This window comes from Alligator sinensis, unplaced genomic scaffold, assembly GCF_000455745.1.
Source record: "Alligator sinensis unplaced genomic scaffold, ASM45574v1 scaffold143_1, whole genome shotgun sequence".
Lineage (NCBI taxonomy): Eukaryota > Metazoa > Chordata > Crocodylia > Alligatoridae > Alligator > Alligator sinensis.
Window position 1 is genome coordinate 149,415 of NW_005842156.1, and position 23,442 is coordinate 172,856.

At 41.0% G+C, this 23,442-nt stretch overlaps 1 protein-coding gene across 1 annotated transcript in view; it reads right to left on the reverse strand.

Annotated features, from left to right (window-relative positions):
• The window catches only part of STK39 (serine/threonine kinase 39), a 157,613-nt gene that overhangs the window by 35,215 nt on the left and 98,956 nt on the right, over positions 1–23,442 (reverse strand). The window contains exons 15-16 of the mRNA XM_025206469.1: positions 7,383–7,435; positions 3,795–3,863 (exon numbers count right to left, since the gene is read on the reverse strand). Coding sequence (XP_025062254.1) covers positions 3,795–3,863; positions 7,383–7,435 — 122 coding nt within the window. The remainder of the gene's footprint in view (positions 1–3,794; positions 3,864–7,382; positions 7,436–23,442) is intronic.

Here is a 23,442-nt window from a genome sequence, read left to right on the forward strand (position 1 = left end):
GAGGAGGGGGTTGGGGCTGTTCCCTGCCCCCTGCCTGTACCACGGGGCTGGGGGGCACTGGGAGTGAGCAGGTGCGGGAGCACAGGGCCCACACCGGTGTCCCGGGGCCAGTGCTGGCAAGGCCCAGAGCAGGGTGGCAGGAGCGCAGGGTCCCAGCTGGCAGGGGCTCTATCGAGCTGGGCCAGCTGCCCCCTCTCCCTGCTGGTGCAGCCCAGCCCAGCTCCAAAGACCCCTGCCAGCCTGTGCCTTGCTTTGGGCCTCACCAGTGCTGGCCCTGGGACACTGGTCCCAAGATGGTGACCAGGGGGCAGGGCACCTGTCAAGGGGTGGGGCTACTCATGCAGCCCTTGACAGACTGCCAAAACTGGGTAAGCGGCCCTCTGCCCAAAATAACTGTCCGCCCCTGGCCTAGCCCCTGATGCTCTCTCCTGATATATTTATAAGCTGATTGACAGGGAAAACCCAGTGTGACCAAAAGGGGGTGTAGCTTCCAGGCATATAAACCTGGGGCCTGAGACAAAGCAGGAAATCTGGCCATGCAGGCTGAAGGGCGAGGTGCTCCTCAGGGAGATGCATGTAGTAAATGGACTAGCAGGCACCCGAGTTGTTCCCTGGAGTTGCTCCCTAATGACCCAGAGTTAGGCTCCTGTTGTGCTTTTCTTTATGTTGTGAATTAGGCTTTACACCAGTGGACTTGACAGTGGCTACCGGGGAGGTCTGGAAGCCACAGAAGGGTTCCTGGTAGAGCACACAGCACAGGGCAGCCAAGATGGGGTAAAGGACCAGAGGGCTGCAGAGGCAAGTGGCCTGGCTCAGGATCAAGGACCAGAGGAGAAAAGCAAGCAACCCAGTCTGGTGTGAGGGACCAGAGGACTGAGGGCAGAGACAGCGAGGGCAGCCCAGCCTGGGATCAGGCACCCTGAGGGTTAAGGGCTGGCCTAGAGCGAGGGCCAGGGGCTCAGACACACAGAGAACAGATAAGGCTGAAGCTAAAAGAGCTGGGCCCGAATAGGTTGGCCAGGACTGGAGGCATGCAGCCAGAGGAAAGGAAGACTAAAGGCAAAAGGGCTGAGGCCTCTACAGGGGATGGAACAGTGTATAGAGTAACATCTGCGAGGCATGGGCATGAATGTAGGGGCAGGAGGAGACCAAGAATTTAGCCTCTAAGGTGGGTAGGACATTAGGACCTAAGGAACTGGTATGGAGCACCTTGGGCTCACCAGCCTCTGAGGGCAGCCTCCCTTCATCATATTTTACAACAAGACATGGCAGGCCAGGAACCAAGGTGGGACCCTGGGAGGCAAGGGCAAAAGCCAGGCAGGGTCAAAGTAACCACTAGGGGGCATTATGGAAACCCTTAGTGCCTCACCTGTTACAAAGACTCAAATTTGACTTTGAATTATCTTTTTTTAAATTAAGGCAAAACAAAGTTTGCATGATATATGTGTTGGTAAGATCTAAAGCATCAAGCTCTGTTTGCAGAGAACAATATTCTGTGATCATTTGGAAACTTTAAATGCTGCACAGATGAACAGACCCAGAAGTTAGTACTATATTATGAAATACTGCCTACTAAACTGAAGACAAACGTAATGCTAAGAACATTTTTGCAGTATTAAAGAGAAAGACCTGCATTAAGTTTTACCATGCAGCAATACTACTATTTACAATTACTGTAATTATGACTATCACAAGACTTCAGTATAAAACTGTTAAGCATCCAACACTTACACAAAAGGTTTTTCCTGCAAACGTATCACAGTGCTACCAATCTCACATACAGGGAAGAACAGAGATAAAGGAGATCCTCAAAGTATTAAAAATTCAACTCACTTTGCTTTGAACTGCACTAGAAAGCAAGCTGATTGGCTTCTGTTACTGTCTGGTTGAATAATATCTCAGTTTACCCAAAAGGACGACCATAAAGCTCACTGGACATTCAAAGTGGGCAGTTTCACAGTGATGGAAAGATTAGACTAACCCAGGAGAAAGAACACAAAGTCACTTACATGGTAACTTTGTTGTTCTGAACAGGAACCAAAACTGAATGCAAACATGGTGCCTAAGGAGGTATACAGTATACCAGCATTCAAAGAAATAGTACCATATATAATGGCTAATACACAATACCTCACATAAAAAATGTGTGAATTTTGTTTTCTCTCAGAAGCACACTTCCCATCCCTGCAGTACTCCAGTCTGTAGGGAATGGGAAGCATAAACAGAACCTTGCATCAAACTGTTAGTTTGAGAGATACAACTCTCTTGCAATCAAACAGTTAGTTCATACTACTCAAATCTGAAGAGAACTGACCACTCAGTATCTGTGAGTGCCCAGTACGCCCAGTGTAAGAGGAACTAGTTGCCAATTTTACACAGCAAATTTAAACTGGGGGAAAATTTCCATTTCCAGTGTGTCTGCTTGAAAGCATGCTGAGCAAGGATGGCTTTCCGAACCTTTTCAACATCTCTATTCCCTCACAAAAACATCTACTAACAACACCTTCTGGAGAAAGCAGTGTCCATGCAACACTATTTTACAGGGCCCAGTGCTCATTAGAAGACACCAATGGCCATTGCGAACGAGTTGCCTGTTCATGGAAATGGCTGCTGCACAGATTGCTAAGATACAAACTTCTCTAAGTTCCCCAAAAGCTTCTTTGACCAAAACACAACATTTTTAGGAGTTAAAAAAATAATACAGTTGCCATGTTTGTTCATTAGTTAACATCTCTGGAGGACTTAAAAGGACAGCTGTTAGTTACCCCCATGGTGGTAGAGTTTTTCATGCTATATGCTACTGAATACTGGAGGGAGGCCAAGCAGCCAGTCTGACTTTCAGTCTCAGAAGACTGGGACTGGATTTGAGAAGACAGAAGTTTTGTATTCCCTGAAGTAGTCTCTCTGCCATCCAACCCCTCCTCACAGAAGCACAATGTCATGAGTGGTTAAATAAAAGTCTTGTCAATAGGTAAACATTGACCCTTTCTAGCTTCCTAGCACTGGCAAAAATCAACATGACCACTACTGATGCAAAACTACAGATTACATAAGGGTGAATTTATTTCAAAGTGGCAATGAAATACAACTAGAACAAGTCTCCCTTGTTATGATTCTCAATGATTCCTTTATTTTGGTAAAACAGGACTATTGTCTCTTGCAACCTTTTTTTGGGGTTTGTTTTTCCTGAAATGAATGCGTCAGGAAAGAAGCCTTTCCAAAACAGTCACATTTTGCCTGGTTTAGTTTTTCAAAAGAGATGCCCAAAGTGTGCTCAGGGAAAGTGACACTAGGTTTTTCCTCAGCAACTGCATAACCTCAAGATTCAACTTCCCCTACTAGGACTTGCTTGAACACAATCTGATTCTCTTCACTGTGAACTCAATGGGAGATTTGCTAACATCTTCAGTAAGAGCAAAATTAAGCCAATATCAACTGCTTTGGAAAATCCAACTTACAAATCTTAACTCTCTAACGTCAAATTTCTGTTAAACAAATTAAACATGAAGTTAGCACAGAAGTTATCAATTACTGCATAGTAAGCAACTGAAGGAGCTGTGCATTAAGGAAATAAAACTTTTGTTGAAGCACCAGGAGTTTCAACATCCAAAAAACAATGGCTGGATTTCTATCAAAATTGGCCAGACACTTTTGTGCATATAAAAATAAATACACACACAAAAATGAAATGAAATGAAAATCAAGGATTTTGTAAAAAACAGATTATACATTTTGTACATCCATTTAACACACACATGTAGCAAGAGTTTAATTGTAAGCTAAATGTAATTTACCTATAACTACATCGTGGCCATCAACCAGGCCTGCAGAGAACAGCTCCTGAGAAACGCCATCTGCCGTATCTGTCCAAAAGGTTAAATGAATAATTATTCATGTCCATAAAATAAAAACAAAAAACCCCAAAAGAAGTGTTTGAAATTTAAAATACCTACCTACTTCTCAGTTTCAAATATTCACAGAAGTAGGTTTGAATTCAAAACAGTCTTCATTAGGAAAAGCAAACCCAACATGATTTCCCATTAATAATTAGCCCATCATCCTCTGTACAAGCATACATACCCAAGATAACTATTTGAATCTTTATGAATCCTATAAAGATCATTGCTTGAACATTGACTTCTCCTCCATATCTAATTAGGTATTTACTTAAAGAAATAAAGATGGGTTTTCTGCCACGTGTCCTGACATTCTTCCCAAACCCCACAGTACTAGGGCTTGGTATTTGATCAACGAAAAAATACTTGGTCAACTGACCAGTCATATATTATTAAATCATGATCGAGTATCCATTATTTATCGATTTGTGCCAATTACAAAAAACAGGTTTGTTAAAGTTAATGTGGCATTGTGAAACAGTGAAATTAAATTTTAAAAAATGTATGAATTATTATAACCAACAATGTTGGTAAGCATAAATTTAAAATTCAGGACCAAATTTTTGGTCGTAGCCATGTTGGTCTAAAGCAGGGGTGGGCAAAATGCGGCCTGGGGGCCGGATGCAGCCTGCCAAACCATTCTATCTGGCCCACGGGACCCCTAAAAATTTTAGAAAATTAATATTTATCTGCCCCTGGCTGCCTATCATGTGGCCCTCAATGGCTTGCCAAAACTCAGTAAGTGGCCCTCCGCCCAAAATAATTGCCCACTCCTGGTCTAAAGACATAGGCAGGCAAGGTTCTTTGGTTATATGTGATATCTTTTATTAGACCAGCTGAGTATTTGGAGAAGTTCTTAACAAGCTTTTGGGTGCAGTCATCTTTCAGGCATAGGTACTCTCTGCTGGTCTGAGACTCCAAGGAAACAGAAGCTTCTCTCATTCCTTGGAGTCTCAAACTAGCAGAGACTACCTATGCCTGATGAAAGATGACTACACCCAAAAGCTTGTTAAGAACTTCTCCAAATACTCAGTTGGTCTAATAAAAGATATCACATATAACCAAAGAACCTGCCAAATTTAGGACTGAATAGTTCTTCTCTCCTTGGCTTTTATCCCAGAACCCTAGGGTCAGCGCAACAGCTACAATACAAAAGAAATCAAACAGAAATAAACCTACACATCACAATCATAAAAGACAAAAGTTAGCTTTTCTATGGCACTAGGTTTGTTTCCTCCCTCATCACAGTAGCTCCTTTTAATAGAGGGGAAGGGAAAGGATGAAGGAAATGCTCAAGGGAGAGGACAGCAGTGGGTGACCACTCCGAAATGGCCTCTGTGTGTGTGGATCCTGCATAGCAGGGGGAAAAAGAGCTCTCATCTTTTGCCCTTGATAACAGATGACACCATAACACAATAAAGAAGGTAGGCAGCCATTTATACAAGGGAATTCTGGGTTTTATGGAATATGTGTGACAGTATTTGACCTTGGTCAAATAACAGGTGGTCAACTGACCAGCTTGCCAACCCTATCTCAGACCCATTCAACTCAATATGAGTGCTGTCTAAAGCTTTCCTGTTTTGTGTGATTTGTTATTCTTGGGGCAGAGAGACAGGTGAGAGGCAAGTCCTTGCACTTAAGCTTGAGAGTCACAATATCCACAGTCCTTTAGACCAGAGATGTTGGTAGCTGTGGGACAGATATTAAAGGACAGATTCTGTTCCACTGTTGAAAATCTACATGGACCACACGCACCTAAGTGTAATTCTATTGCTCCCTGTTCAAGTCCCTGAAACCCCACATCACATCTGCTTTTGTAATGCATCTTATCCTTAAGACTGAGTCAAAAAAAAAAAAAAAAAAAAAAAAGCCAGCCAATGGGTGAAAGACCTCACCTACCTTCTGTGTTAAAAGTTTTTCATGGACTTGAGCAGAGTGGAATAGGGCTGGACTTAGGTGCTTTTACTCACCTACAAACCTAACAAAATCTGGCCTTAAAAAAGATGTCCTCAGGTCTCACAATTTTTATTTTTTGGGTGTGGCTGCTTCATTCCAAAGAATTCAGCTGCTGTAAAGAGCCAGAGCTGAGGAAGCAGAGATGGTGCCTAAGTCAGCCCCAACTTCGAAGCTTAGAATTACAATGCTATGTTGGGTCTTTTATATAAAAGGGAGGAGGTTGGATCAGACTAGAATACTGGGATGATGTGATCCTGTCCTCTAGTACAACGATTCTCATCCAGAGTACCATAGCATGCAAGGGTGCCTTGAGAGCCTTTTAAGGGTGTTGTCAGATGCCCTACAATGTTAGCAATGGTTGGTGTGAGAACATGAATCACAGAGATTTTAAATAGGAACTCACAGTGTTAAAACCATTCTGCCCTGCTATGGTCTTTTTAAGTTCTTTGCCATAGAAGAATCACTGTTATTTTTCTGTAGTCTAAAAATGAGTGAAACGAAGAGCTGGAGTTTTTGAGGGATGCCTCGAGTCTAAAAAGGTTGAGAACTACTGCTCTAGTGTTTACCTGGATCCATACACACAAACATGCCCCTCTACTCCTTCCCCTCCCCAGTCACCGTACAAAAAAAAAAAAAAAAAAGACAAGACATCTTGCTTATGTTATCAAAACAGCTTTTCCAACTTGGATTCATTTTTGGACAGAAACACTTTCAAAAGCGTCTTTAATGGAGTAAATATGGACTACTGTGAAATATCAAGTGCAGCTATGGCCCAAAAGGCAGCTTGCAATGTAACTGCAATACAACAGATCAACTCCCTCTGTGTCATATATCCAAGTAGTATCTGCTTTTCTTTTCAGACAAAGATAAGTTTCAGGGCTTCTTATACCAGGTTGCATTGGAAAACCAATACAACTCTGCAAGAATGAGCTAGATTCTAAAGTCCCAATGTCAGAAGCTTTGTTTCTGACAAAGATACAGCCAGAAATACAATTCAAGTTTTCTTGTTAAAGATGGAGTTTGTGAAATGCTTTGTGAAACTCTTCTTACCTGTTAACTCAGCAAAATTTTAAGGAAGTCAGACTCAAATGCAGAACCCTACAATGACATCTTTATAGTCATTTTTCAAACCATAACTTCACATGCTTTCAGGATATTATATTCTGTTTTCCAAACCTTGTACTATGATCACTTATTTATTCCTCCACCATAAAAATGTGCATTCCATAGCTTTTTGACTCTGTGATTCTTATGCATCACTCAAAGCGATCTACGTACAGAATTTTTCATTAAATGAACATCTGAAACTGACAAATACTTCTCTATCTATATACAATCTTATAATATATACTGTATACTATACAGCTTTGTTACTAAAATTTACATACTCTGCACAATTTTTGTTTGAGTTAAGTAGCAGCAGAGAAAACACTTCAGAGTGGTAATTTATATTAACTATAAACAGTAATCAATTTTTGAAATACCCGTTTGAGCAATATAAGAATAATTTCAATTAAAGAAAAGCCTTACCTCTGCCTGGAGTAAACTCAAATCGTATGTCATTAAGTTCCTTTCTAGAGTTTCTGGAAAAAAAATGCATCAAGCACATTAAAATGTAATGAAGCACAGCTTATAAAGCCTAAATGTATTCATCTTTATAAATAAACTGTTAATACATAAACATTATTTTACAGTTTTATATTCTAGTATTCCCCCAACTGGAATAGAAGTACATGAAAGCATAAGGGGGAAAGCCCAGGGAATTTAACATTCTGGTTTTATAAAAATCAGCCAGCAACTCATTTTGTTAGGATTACAAAATTACATATTTTCATTTGTGATGAATTATGACTTCAAATCCATTTACAGAAACAAATGTTTGTTGTTAAAAATGTCCCTAAATTTCTCAAATGTAACAATAGGGCATACTTTAAAACTGTTTACATACTTTAAAATGTAACAATAGGGCATACTTTAAAATAAAATAAAAATAAAATTCCAATAAAATATGCAGTATTTCAATGCCTTTAAAAATCTTAATAAAATCTGAATGACAGGAGTATACTAAACAAGGTTTATTTACAGTACTCCTCCCTTTTTGTGTAAGGCTAGACCATATCACTGAAAATAAAAATCTGGGGACCAAAACTGGAATAAAACCAGAAAACTGATAAGAAAAGGATCACTTGATACAAGTGAACGTCAAACTGCATGAATCCCTAGTACGCATAGCAAAGTAAAAAATCATTAATGTAAAAAATTAGAAATGTTTTAAGAAACAGAAGTTTTCCAACCCTGAACTGTATACACATTGGCCTGTAGCAACAGAAACAAACCATCCTTAAGTCCATGGCTCTCCACATATACAACAAAGAAATAGATAGCTTGACAGAAAGATGTTTAATTTTCTTTGCTTGCTTAGTAGTTAATGTGAAACAGTACAACATACTAAATATTATTAATTCAAAACACTAAAAAAACAGTAAAGAAAGGAATCTCATTTTTGATTTCACAGTTTATATGGTAATACTCAATTTAAAGTAATACAGGAACAGCAAATAATAAGCCTTTTGATGAAAAGGACATTCAATAGGTTTTGTTTCTAAAATGAGAACACCATATGATATAAAGCCAATGGACTTAAGAAGTCAGTTGATAAACTGAATAGAAGACATTCCCTTTACTGTTTCAGACTGCAAAACTTGTCCATTACAATACTCCATTTCCCCAGCTCCCCAGAATTGGCTTATCTACCTAATTTAGAAAGGAAGCTGCTACTATGTTTCCTCAGGACCAAAGATTCCCCTGCTTGCAAATGCAGCACATAGTAAATTACTGATTTAGCTCAAAGCTTTTATTGTTACATGTTAGTCCTAGCGCTTGACCGTACTCCACAAGATTTGAGCACAGAGACTTTTCCCCTTACCCTCTCACTCTGTAAGGTTGCAAGATGTAAGTTTGCATTTCCTTTTGAAGTACTCCTTAGAAAGGTCTGTGTAGTGGCCACTACACGTTTAAATTCAAGCTGGATAGAAACCAGCTATAGAGTTAGTCACCAGTGAATTGTGTGATATATTTAATGTGTAGCAGGGGCCTGTAAAATTTAAAAAGAATGCTTCTAATGGAACAGAGGAACTGACCCCATACAGCAGGAAATGAAAGAAAACAGCAATGCATTGTGTGATGTATAAAGTAAACCTGTGGTTTTCAACCTTTTTGGATTTGAGGCACCCCTCCTAACTTTAGTGATATGAATGGCACCCAATTTCAAAAACTAATTTAATGATTATAGAGCTTGCTTCCTTGCAGAGAGCCTTGGAAGTGGGGATGCGGGATCACATAGACAGGAACAGGCCTGAGCCAGTGCTTATCTGCGTCTCCTAAAAACTCACATATCGCCTCACAACACCCTTCAACAGATAGGGCAGCACCCGAGGGCCATAGCACCCTGAAAAAAAACACGGAAGCAAGCAAAAAAAAGCCTTCATACGACAGTCGCCTGACAGTTATCGTAGGTGTTATTTTTTAACAAAAGTCAACAGCTTCCTGAAGGAAGAATGATCATTTGGATTGACTGGGTCCCTTCAGTGTACTGTGTTTGTGCAATCTGGCCATGTAAATTGCTGCTATGGGTATCATGACTTTAAACTTAATATCTGCCTTTTGCACTTCAATTCTCAACCCTAACATTGTACCCTCATGGGTGTAATGAGATATGATGCGAGGAACTCGCTACACGTTGCACTTTGAGCTGCTCAGATGTTGATTGGTGTTAGTTCTAGCTCACGTTTGGAGCAGTCACACCTTAAGGCTAAAAATGTTCTCCGACTGTCCCGACCTGCACAGCTGTGACTTGCTGTTAGAGGGCTCACAAGCAGGGGCCTAACTAGGAGCTACAGCTGTGAGTTGTAACTACAGGGCTGGTGAGCCAGGACAGGCTTCTATCCCTGCCCTAGTTGGGGGTGGGAGGGGAGAGGTTGGGGTGGACAGGAACATGAAGCTGAAAGGCAGAGAGTTAATGGGATGGGGGTGGGTAATGAAATGGGAGGTGGAAAGGAAATGGGAGTGGGGGAAGGGTGGTGAAATGAAGCCAGCCACTGAAGAATAAAATAAAGAAGTAAAAAAAAAAGTTTAAAATGAAATGAAGTAGTAAATTAAAGAAGGTTCCATGTTTTCATAAATTGGGATGGGGGGGGTGCACACTTGGTGGGGGGGTGCTTATCATGCTTCCTGGGATGGCTGGGAGGTGGGAGAAGTATTGGAAGGCTCTTTTGGGGGAGCTACTGCCCCTGTCCTGGGAAGGAAGCCCCAGCTCAGGGGGACCCAATCCAGCCTCCTACCATGTTCCCCCCACAACCTCCTCTAGATCCCCCTCCTGGACCCATCTGTGTCCTGTGACCTGGCTAGCTGGCATGTGCTCTGTAGGCTGTTTACATGGGGTTGCACCCCTGCAGGTAGGAAGGTCACACCCTCAGTGGGAAGGGAAGTTGACTTGGTGCCAGATCTGTCCCTTTGGGCAATAAAGTTGAGGGTGTGGAAAGTTTGTCCACACAGAACAGGATGCGAGGGGAGGGGACACTGCATCCTGGGATGCTGGAGGGCTGCAACTTGGGTGACTCAACTCTGGGGAGTGGCTACACATTAATGGAACACAACCTAACATGGATCAGAAATAAACCTGCCCTGGAGTAGCATAACTTTAAGCTGCCTAAAATATGCTTAGAACTAGTTTCAGGTGTTAATGTGTGGACAATCCAAAGGTATAGAGCTCCAGAAGCAATCTACAATTAAATGTGCAACAAGGTCCCACGATATTGTTCACAACTGTGCTTCTATTTATAACTGAATTAGAGATTTAATGTAGCAAACACTCTGTATGCATTTATTTCTGGGTAATCTACCTTCTCAGACATCACCCATAATATAATGCTCAGGGTCTGTATATTCTGAGTCCCCACCCTCAAGAGTTCAATTTAAGCAAATCAATACCAGCAAACTGTATGAGCTATAAACTACTTTACCACTTCCCCTCCACCTTTCCTACCTCCTTCCCCCTCATCAGCCAACCTGTGCCGTCATTACTAACACTATATCAAATATTACTAGATGCCCAACCTACAGAATATATTCACGATCAATTCAAGAGACTAAGGGAGAAAGCACCCATGTTAATGGGCACCTAAAAGGATGGAGGACCACAGGTGTTACCATCCTTCAGAAGTAACAGCCAGCAACTGTAAGCGTTTCTCCCCTACTCTGCACCAGAGGATTTAGATGTTCATTGAAATGTTTGAAGCACAGAACATGCATCTCAACTGAACTCCCAAACTTAGTACTTGTCAATACAGCAAAAATATCACACACTGTGCAAAAATCACCCATGCACAGACAGTGCACAGAGGGTACATGAAATGGTATCTAGAACCAGCAGGACACAAATGACTGACAGTAAAGCTGTACATTAATGGGAATAAAGAAATTTGCAGCCTCATATGCTATATGTGGATGTGCTCTGGATTCAAACTGGCTGGCACAGAGAACACCATGGGTAAAGATAACTGACAGAAGAAACCAATCTGATGTGGACCTAGGAATCCAGAAATAGGAGACAGGAAGCAGCTAAGACTGCATCAACTGTAAAAATGGGTGCACTGAGGGTCCTATAATATCCACAACTACATGTCTGCATCAAACCAGTTTATCTAGTCTTTGGACAGGACCAAGTGAAATTCACTCGCCATATGATTTGATAACAATGGCTTTGAAAGTGTTGTGTATAATCCAAAACTGTGATTGCATCTCATGTTAAGTTAAATCAGGTCTCTAAACTTACTAGTTCAGGTACCAACAACAGTGTAGCCCTTGTGGCACAAATTCAGCTGTTGAATATTTACCCGGCCCACACTTAAGCCTTTGGCAGAGTGGTTAGACTCCTATCAGCATACAAACCAATCAGCTAATTTAAAACTGACTTGGGTATGTCTACAACAGGGAGTGCAATCACTCCTCTGCCGTCTGCATAGATATACCATTAGTTACCTTCACCACATACAGGTTTGCAAAATGTCACATGTATTAGAGATTAAAATAGGAGGTAAACCTCAAATCTTTGAAATAAGCTTGCATGGTCTAAATGCAGAATTAATTTTCTGATTGTGTGTAAAAAAATCCAGAAGACATCACTTATCTATCGAATCCATATGACATCGCTCGTTTACCATGTTGTTCTCCTTCAAAGAAAAATAACTAATAAGATCCACTTTAACCTGGGGGAGATTTCAGTCTCAGAGCAGACTTATCTAGAAACTTGCTTCAAAATGCTTGCAAAGTAAACCTAGTTAAAATGTCTCATCAATCCTAAATGCTTTAATATACATATATATCAGTTTTTGGCTGTGTATTATAGTTTTAACCGTGCTTATAAAATTGGTTTAATATGAATAATTTCTTTTACCGCCTTTTACCAACACTTTCTCAGCTTTTCATGGACACAAGAAAAATAGCAGCATATTCCAGCCTAAGAATCCGTGCCTTCAGGTTTACCATGAAAAAGTATTTTAGCCAATTCAGCATGGAACAAAAGTTAGCACAGGTCCCTATACATCTTTCAAAAATTCTTTGAGACCTGACAGGGGCTGTGCTGCCAAGAAATCTCTGTCCCTTGCAAATTTTCAACTTTGGTCTTAGTCAATAATTTTCACCATCAACAAAACATTAATTCTTTTACAAAATAGAAGTCCATCTCATTTTTTGGAACTGGCAAACAGGCTAAGCCCAGAGATGAACTTAATTGCTGCAGCAAACTCTTTTTTCCAGTGAATAGCTCAATCTACTTCAAAAGCTAATAGCAGTGGAATGTGTTTTGCGGTCCATTATTCTCCTTCTCTTCAGTAAGGAAACTGTAAGCAGAGTCATATTTCAGTGTACCAGGCCATGAAGTTTTGCTGTGGGAAAACTAAATCCAACCGCTAGGCACGCTCAGCTGTGACTCAGAACTATTATCATTTACTAAATACGTATAAAAATATTATAGTCAAGAAACAGACAAATGAAGGAAAACAAAAACAAAATGATTGGCAAAAGAGATGCCTTACTGTTACTAAATGAGATAGTAAATTTTGAAATGATTAAGCCATATGTAGCATTAGAAGTGAAATATCCACCTGTGCAATGAACCAAACAGGCTTCAATTTTAAAAAATTTTCAGGTAACCAGAATTTGATTCTAGCAAGAGAGGTAATTAAGTAAAATCTAATAGATAAATAATGCAACTATGCAGACATATATTTGATTAATAAGGTATAGTTTTTTTATCAAGCTCACTTGCTTCTGCTATGAAGTTGGCAATCAGTAGGCTGCATTTTGCATGAAGTATATTTGCATTTAGCAAAAAACTAGCTCAAAATTAAAGGGTTTTTTTTTTCCCCTCTCTCCCTAGAAAAATTTGGGAGTTTTGGTTTCCAACTAGATTTACCAAGAATGAGAAAGCCACCTCAACTTCTCTTCAGATACAGATTCCACTTTTCTGTGTGACTGGTATGTGGGATGACAAGCAAACTCCACCATAAACACTTGATCTGGCTACCATTGGTTTTCAGAGGTCTCATGCCTCACCCCCTTAAACAGGACACTGTTTAACCAAATGTAGGAGCAGCAGCCGTCTGTACTAATTTTACACAAACCCTTTTGGAACAGCTAAAATATCACTACCTCCCCATATTTATTATTATTGGAATGAAAAACAGACCTAAACACTTTCAGATTTGGAGCCACCACTGATCTATTTGCACTGCGTACTTCTTGAACTAGAAAAACTAAGACATCCAAATGCAAAATGCAGCACTCAGGAACATCCTGTGGATTTATGCCACTCTGCAGTCTTTGCTTCTAAAATCAAGCAGATGTATTGCATCCCTCAGATTAAGTTTTCCCAACTGGAACAGAGTGTTTAAGAAGGTGCAACAGACTCATGCAAATCACAAATATAATTTTTAAATTGAGCCTTTCAAATTTCAGAACTTCAAGTATGCAAAATAACCTGATAAATCAATACATCAATTTATTGTGAATTTCTACATCGTTTCCACTGCATGTTATACAGTCTGTACCCTGGAAAAAACTCATGAGTATAAGCTCATGCTATACTTTGAGTTTTAGAGACTGTTTAAACTATGGCATTTTAGAGTCAGACACCTAATTATGGTGCAACTTTCACTGCAGGGAGACATGCGTCAAACTATTAAAAGGACTATGTTCTGGCTACAAGTAGTTCTGAGTCCAATTTGTAACGAGAGGACATAATGAGGATTCCACAGATAAACTTCCCAATTATCTCTTGTCACCTGCGCCATCAATTGTAAATCACACATCTTTTCTGTGAGAATTAACAGATGCTCCATTTTGGGGGAGAAAAAGCATTTTTATCATCTGTCTTGCTTCCCACCCCACTTCTCACCAACTTAGGTTTTTGTCCACTCTGGTTGTGAGCACAATCCTCTTGCTTATGATGTTTCTCCAACTTAGATACAAGAAAGAAGGTACAGTATCATGCAGCTAGTCAGCCTCCACAGACCATTAGTAAGTGTTCTGTTAGCAACAGTTTAAGAAGGTCCTGGCACATGAATAATTAAGGCAAGTTTATAAACATATTATAGAGCAGCTCTTCAGTTGCTGGCCAGTTGTTGTTTGGAACCTGTAGGCTAGGGACAGAAGTTACACATGAACCAGGTTAAATGATCAGAAATTGGTTTAAACCTGTAACAGAACAGAAGTTCAGTGCATATAAACCAGTTTCAAAATGGCTGAAACTGGTTTAAGATGAACCTGGTTGAATGTAGTATCAGACTTAACTGATTTGGCTCAAACTGTCTTATGGAACTTCTGTCCCAGACCCTTTCCTGGTTTAAGTTAAATCAGAGTCCCCCTGGGCTGGGCTGGGCTGTCTGCTCCAGAAAGCTCCTCTCCCCCCTAGCCAAAGTCCCAGCTGGCTAAGGAGGTGGAGGACTGCAGCGTTTGCCAGGCTTTTCCAGCCCCATCTCCCCTCTTCACAGGTTGCTACTCAAGCAGGGATCTCCCCGTCTGCCCTGCACCTACAGCAGGACCCTGGCAGCATGGGCACCAGATGACATCAGGCTATGCCCCTCCCTTGCTAGCTAATACTTAGCGGTATTTGTGTGCGTCTCCAATTTCACTAAAACAAAGGCAGACAGAACAGTGTCCGCTTATGTCTAGAAGCCAGTGGCCTGTAAATGCAAATGCACCCTGCAGATAAGAAGAACTTGAAACTAGAGTTGCATTTGTTTTCTTTTGTAGGGCTTGATGGGCTGACAGGCTTTGTGTTCTGGTAGGCTCCCTGCTGGCTTGCTTGCTTCAAAGCCTACAATCTGTCAGTGTTCAACAGGGGACAGAGAGAGGTGTGAGAAATAACCTGGACTGCAATGAACGTGACTTGTGACTGCCGTCAGGTTGCCACAGACAGTATGAACAAGCAGAGAGAGGGAGACTGAAAAGCTCAATATCATCAACAGATGCATGCAGTCCACACAAGTTCCCTCCTCCACCCCTTTTTCAGAGTGCTAGCCAGGGACTCCTTGAGCAGCAAGCAGGGAAAAGCCTGGTGAGGGCTGCTTCCCCGTCTCCCTCCAGGTACACCCTGACTGGGGACTCTGCAGGCAGGGTTAGGGTTTAAACCCCTCCCTAATCATAGCATCCTGTCAGGGCTTGGCTGTGCCTTGCCCCCCCCCGCTCAGCACTGTTGAAGGGAAGGGAGGGCTTGCTCTAGTACCCTCACTTCTAGCCTGAGCCACTGCAGGCATGTGCCTGCATTTCCTGATTAAAAAGTCAATGTCTATTGTGGAAGCAAAGAATGGCTGAGGCCTGGGGGGGGGGGAGGAGAAAGAGAGAGATTCCTTAGATAAGAGGAAGATGACCATTAAACTGTCTTGAAGGACACAAAACAGATAGCCCCAAGGCGGGAAAAGCTGGTTTACGAAACCCTTTGTCTTGAATCTATAAAAGGTTAATTGCCCTTGCTGTAAGGCAGACAGGCCACAGCAGAAATCTTTCTGTGATGGTCCCTCTCCAACAGCTATCGAAATAAAGTTTCTACCTGACCCGATTCCAAATTCTACAGCGTGTTTTTTCCACGACATTATCTACTTGCAGATCAGTTCAGTCTCTGCACATTAGACTACCCTGCAAAGATGGAGACAATTCAGGTGCAGGCTTTTTGAATGTCTGTCCCTAGCTGTAGTGTCAGCCCAAAATGGCTTACTCCTCAAACTGATAAAGTTGTTCCAGTGATCCATAAAAGCATATGATTAGTAAAAGCATCTAGGAAGCTCATTTCCAGAATCAACAGGCAGAGTAGACATAATAGTGTAAAGATATAGCCAGAAAAAAATTGACAACCCCACAGACTCATATCTGGGTACAAAGAGCTGCCAAATCAATAAAGGAATACATTGCATAGGTTCAGTAACAACATTGTAGATGAAGGAGAGGAAAAACCCCCAACTTGTGTCAATTAACCTTCCTCCCTACTACCAACACAGGATTGTCCCTACAATACAATTTAAACTTAGACTAAGCATCTGTTAAGACAAACAGCCAACAATGGGGGTTCCAACCTCTTTCTCTGGAAGGCTGCAGACACTCCCTAACCCCTCGATCCCAGCCTCTCAATTCAGATTATTCATTTTTATTTGTCACTCCAATCACTGCTTTAGGAATTACCATATAATTATCTAAATAAACAATTCATGTTTATAAATTTATAAATTGTCTACAAGCAACTAGTATACTTAAACATGGTTTTCAAAATAGGTTCCAAGAACATTTATTTATGTGCAGATTATTTCAAAAACTTTTTTATTAATATTTGTAATTTGGGCTATGTTGGCTGGTTTTGACTGGACATCCAAGTTGTGTTTTAATGTTTTTGTCTTGTGGTTAGAATTGCAAATTGTTAAATTAAGCTGAGACACACTATCCTCTAAAAGTATTTGATTTCATGTGCTTTAAATGCACTGCTTCTATAAGAGCCACCCATCCTAGCCTTCAAACAAGCACTGAACCTTGCCAACCTCATCACCAGAAGCAAACTTCCTCAAGCCCAGAACACACCAAAAAGATCCAGACCGTGCCAGGACAAGAAATGCAAAACCTGCCAACACATCTCCACCACCCCCACTATTACTACACCCCACAACAGAGCCATCAGCATCCCAGGATCTTACAGCTGCACCTCCAGAAATGTAAGATACCTCATCCAATGCACCAAATGCCCTGATGGAAGATATGTAGGAGAGACCAGACAACAACTGCGCACCAGAATGAACGCACACCAGAAATCTATCAAAGACAGAAACACCCAATTACCGGTGAGGGCACATTTCTCACAGGAGGGCCACTCTCTCTCCAATCTCTCAGTCCTGATCCTCAAGGGAAACTTACACAACACTTCCCAGAGACGAGCCTATGAGCTCCATTTCATCAACCTGCTGGATACTAGAGATCATGGACTAAACATAGACATTGGATTTTTGATATATTATAATCTGCCTGGCAACTGACTCCCCAGCCCAGCCCAGCTCAGCCCAGCCCAGCCCAGCCCCTGGCTTCTTTACTTTTCATTCCATTCAGGAAGAGCACACACCAACTGCTGAAACTTCCTTAGCTTGACGAAGGGTTTTTGAACCCGAAAGCTTGCTTAATAAATATTCTCTAACCATTTGGGTTGGTCTAATAAAAGATATCAAATTCACCCAAGGAACCTTGTCTGCCTATGTCCTTAGACCAACACGGCTACAACCTAAACCCCTGCTTCTATAAGTACACTTGGTGTTTGCTTTCACTGAATTTTCTAGAAAAGGCACAGTCAATTTAGTTGTTTTTCTAATTCCAACTAATAGCTTTGGTAAACTTGGTTTGCATTCATTCACTCTATGAATTCACTCATTCATTCCTTCTATTATTACTTTTTGTTTATAGATTTCCTATCACTGTTTTATCCAGGTAATAATGTTCATGTTCAAACTAAGTTGAATGTTCCCCACAAAACATTATGCCTGCCATCTTGTCTGTAACCCATTAATTGTTCAAAACTAACAAAGAAAGCAAAACAAGTTCATTTGACAAGATTAATTTGACAGAAACCTATAATGTCTAGAGGATAATGAAAATATAAGCTATCGGCATTTATAGATTTCTTTAAATCATTATATTTTATAAAGAACAAACAGAAGTATTCACTTTGGAAGTATACAGGTTTGGGAGCATATAGCATCATTCCTCCCTTTGCTGAAAACGGAATTTGCTCTTCAGTTTCTAGACACCTCTTCAGTTCTAATTAGTGTCAGCGGTACAGTAAATTGGTTTGTTTATTCTCTTGATACACTTGGATGCAGATTATTTGGACTAGCTGATTAGTTTATATGCAGATTTCCCAGGTATTCCATTCCTTTTATTGAAATAGGAGTTCCAATTTTCATAGATTATAGAGTCGGAAGGGAATCAATGGATCATCGTGTCCGACCCCCCTGTACCTGGCGGGAAAGAGGACTGAGGTCAGACGACCCCAGCCAGGTGACTGTCAAGCCTCCTCTTGAAAACCTCCAAGTTAGGTGATAGTATCACCTCTCTTGGAAGCCCATTCCAGACTCTGGCCACCCTTACTATAAAAAATGTCTTCCTAATGTCTAATCTAAATCTACTCTCCACTAGTTTGCACCCATTATTCCTAGTTACTCCCTGGGGCGCTCTCGTAAACAGCGCATCCCCAATTCCTGGCTGTCCTCCCCTGACAAACTTGTAGGTGGCTACAAGGTCACCCCTCAGCCATCTTTTGTAAAGGTTGAAGAGCTCCAGATCCCTCAACCTCTCCTCGTAGGGTCTTTCACAGAGGCCACTAATCATGCGAGTTGCCCTCCTCTGAACCCTCTCCAGTTTCTCCATGTCCCTTTTGAAGTGTGGCACCCAAAACTGGACACAGTACTCCAACTGCGGCCTGACTAATGCCACATAGAAGGGGAGTATCACCTCCCTTGATCTGTTGGTCATGCATCTGTTAATACATGACAAGATGAGATTGGCTTTGTTGATGGCCTCGTTACACTGCCGGCTCATGTTCATTTTGGAGTCAACTATGACTCCAAGATCTCTCTCATCCTCTGAGCAGCTGAGGAGGTCATCCCCCAACCTGTAGGTGTGCTGCTTCCTAGGTGGAGTACCTTACATTTATCTTGTTGAATTGCATCCTATTTTGTTCCGCCCACTGATCTAAGCTGTCCAGGTCGGCCTGTATCTGCACCCTGCTCTCCAATGTATTAACTCTGCCCCATAACTTGGTATCATCTGCTAACTTGGAGAGGGTGCTCTCCACACCCTCGTCCAACTTGCTGATGAAGATATTAAATAACACCGGTCCAAAGACCGAACCCTGCAGGACCCCACTGTTATATTTGTAACGTTTTCATTAGGTGGTAACTCAACTTGATTTGTTTTATTTTTCTTAAATAGAAATGTTTGCAGAAAGGAAGTCAATATCCTAATCATTAATTTCATCTCCCTCATCTTTTGTTAATGGTCCCTAGTTTCCTCTAACACTACTTTTCTTTAATGCACTTGTGAAAAAACCCCTACTTCTCTTTAAAAATGCACACACAGGTCTTTTGTCATCCTGAGTCAGCCCACTTTTGTTGCTATTCCTTCCTTCATTCTTCAGTGTCTCTATAGCTTGATGTACCTTAATTATGATGGTTCGAGATGTTCCAGCTTTTTTTCTCCACTATTGAATTTTAATACTTCTACATACCATAGCATACTCATCAAGCTTATTCTTCCCAAATTGCCTTTTGTTATCTAATATGAATATAGCTACTTTCAGGTTCTAGCAACTTGCTTTCAACAGGAATGACACTTCAAACCAAGGCATTTTGCATGACTATGTATCATAACAGGACAGTAAAGGAAGCATTCCTCCAAGACTTTTTTGGACAGATGCATTTTTAAAGCCTTCTTTAAGATTCTGCTAACATGTGTATCGTTTGAGAATATTTTATTTCAACAGCAATGAGATCTTGGTTTCTAGTGTAACAACAAATAATTATTTCCAGGGGTGTCTAACTAGTGGGCCAGAGGCTGCATGATACCCCTGGGCTTCCAACCACCTGCCATTCCCCCTACATTACTCCTGTTGCAGCAGCAGCCAAGATCTCTCACTCCAAGATAATTTAGGCTCCCCCTCCATCCTCTGCTTTCTGCTCCTTGACGCTGCCCCAGGAGGCAGGGCAAACAGTACAGTAATCAGTGATAGCAGAACCTGAAGTTGGGGCACTGCGATTGGGGGCTACAGTGTAGTGAAACAGGCTGAGAAGACACCCACACAGTCTGATGCAAAGGCAGGGGATGGTCATATAGCACAAGGCAGTGGCTGGAGGGGGTGGGGAATTCCTGCACAGTGCGGTGCAGGAGAGAACCATGGCTCACAGTGGTACAACCCACGTGATGTACAGTATCCACTGGTGTGGCCCCCAGCTGCTTATACGTTAGAGAGCCTTGGTTTAAAGAAATCAAAACATTTGTGACCCATTTATCACTTGGGTCCTTCTGTATGCGAATCTCCTGCTTAGAGGAGATTATGTAAAGGCCAAAATAGTAGAGATTTTTTTAAAAGGAAAAATGGTTTTACAAAATAAAGATTGTTTGCACAACCAAGGAGTGGAAAAAGTACACTGTAAAACATTATGTAAAGTTAATTTGCTTCTCTTAAAGAAAAAAAAAAGAAAAGTTCATAACACAATTTCATGGATCTACATATAAAAACAAAGTAGGTTTACAAATAGTTCCCTAATGACAGCCTATTCCTGATATGGTCAATTAAGCAATGTTTCACATATTTAAAAAAATCTACATTGCAGACTCCTACTTACAATATGAAATTAAAATAGGAAGCCATGTATGTGCAATGTTGCAACTATAAATTGCAAAGATTTTAAATGGAAGTTTCTCTTATTTTTATCCTATTAGCTAAGTGCTAATGTAATGTAACTGTTGACATGAATGAGACTAAAAAGAACTGGTGTTTGGGAACTAAAAATCCAGTTCAATCATGCTGAGTTAGTTGGGATACATAGCAGACAGCAGGTCTCCACTGCTTGTGACTACTCTGATGGCTTCATTTTTCATTAGGTCATGTATCACCCATTGTGTTAGGTTAACTGAAGCATTCATTTCTATTTCCAACAAGCTTCGAAATCTTCTATCTTGAATGGCATCTTGTCAAGGATACCTTGATAACAGGATTATTGTACAGACAAATAAATGTTTCATTGCCTTGCCTATGAGCATTAAAATATAATCTAGATTGCCAGATGAGGAACATACTGCTCTAACTACAGAATTATGGAGCACTCAAACAAAACGGATCTTTTAAATAAAAAGCAGAAACAATGTCAGTCAGTTTATGTTTCTGCTTCATGTGCTGTCTTTTTCAGATTTTCACTATTCTGTTAAAAACTAGGTTTTAAAAAATGACCTGAAAGGGCTTTACAGAGACTGGTGGATACTAGCTTGTGTGGTAGAAGAATTGTAACAATAAATACAGTTGGTTTATGACTATCTGTAGGTGAAAACTCTTCGAATACAAATTGTAGCTGCATTCAGGCAGCTACAGCAACATTAGAATTCTTGGATGCAGATGTTTTCGGAGGCTAGGAATCGAGGCCACTTACAATCACAGCCTTTTATACCACTGTGTCATTGAGTGCCTGTCTACACTATATCTACAGGGATGGCACATCCAGTCAGTTAATTGTAAGTGGGTTGCCTTGCATGCTGGCTTTTGCAAATGGATTTTGCTCTACCAGGAGCCCTTCAGCCAGTCTTCCTAAATAAAACAGTCTTTAAGCAATAAACAAATAAAGCCAACCCTTCTGCTCTGTCCCAGGCTTAGCAGTCTGACCCCTCCTTGTAACAGGCTGTTCTACTTGCAGCATGCATTTCTCCTCCCTTGCTTACTCTTCCCGGAGCTATTTAAAACTCATAGGGGGACACTTCCTGTCTATCTAAATACCCCACAGCTGGGCTTTCAATAGGGCTGATTGTTACCTGGAAAACCTATTATATTAATGCAACAGGATGGTCTGTCACTTTAAGAGAACAGTTTTTCAGTGATATTCAAGCTGACCAATACTACACGTTCTTGCAAGAACCTTTTAGATTGTTAATTTACATTTAAAAAGCAGTAAAAATACTGAAATGACATTTACTTTTAGCCCAGTGTTAAGAAATACACTGAATTCTTTGGTTACTGAAGTCAAGGAGTACATTTGTGATTTCATTATAAAGGAAAAGTTTCATAAAGCTGCATGCTGAATACTTTTTATGGGGTATGTAAGAACTCTACTCTTCTCCATGAGATGCCAAGGCCTCAGGCTTTTCTGTCTACAGGTCTGTCCCTCCCACCCCCGCCATCCCAAAAATAAAGTCAGCTTGCAAATCTATTTGTGGTCAGGTATGAAATGGTGTGAAAGGTTATTCAAGGGCTCTTTCTAGCTTCAAAAAGGGTGGACTAATAAACAAGTATAAAAACAAAAACTAAAGGGAATTTAGATTCACTTCAGGAACATAATGAAGTTTTGGGTTTTGTTTTCTGGAGGCTAGCTCATCCATCCCCCATTTCTATTTGTCTGAAAGTGTTCAGGGCTTATCTGAAAGAACATGCATATTCAGGCTGTAGATCACAAAGACCATTTAATACAGAACTGCAAGAACCTAATTAACCTGTTTGTGTTCTTAGGATATGAACCTATAATATGCAAAAAAGTTACTTCTCTTCACTTTTTGTGGCAAACAAATAACTAGTCTATAAGGTACACCTCTACCTTGCTTTCTAGTAGAAACCTAGCAGACCAGCTGACGGTAACCTTTTAAGGCTCTAGGCCAGATTGATCCTGTTTGAATTGGAGGTGGGAAAGTGGGTGCTAGGACCCAGCTGCTGCCACTGCTTTTCGCCACAGCAGCGTAGGGAGAACAACTGCTGCCAAAGCTAATCACGACTGAATGCTGCTGAAGTCCTGTGTCTGCAGGCCGGTTTAAATGATTCTGCGGGAGAAGTCTGACCCACGGGCCATCGGTTGCTGGCCCCTGCATAAGAATACTAGTATGTTTTAATGTAAATGAATGTTAAAGAGAAAGAACTACTGCAGAAGCAAGCCTTCAAGAACTAGACTTGAAAACATATGTTCAAACAAAAGATACAAATATGAGAATTTTTTCTGTACTTCAGTTTTCCCACTCCATGCAAGGGTTAGGGATAACTGAAGTACCGAAGGAAAAAATCAGTAGACACTGCTGCCTTATGGCAGCCTATCCTGATTAGTTCACTCACCCCTGGAACAATCTTACTCTGATTTAACAGAGTTGATGTACAGTGGTGGCTGCAGCAGCTCTGGCCAGAGGCAGATTCAAATCCTACTTTGATTTTCTCTGGTCTTTGATACAGAGGAAGCAAGAAAGAGACTTGTTCAAAACTATTATACAAATACTAAAAACAAGAAGTTGAACATGCAAAACCTTATAGGCTCAGCAG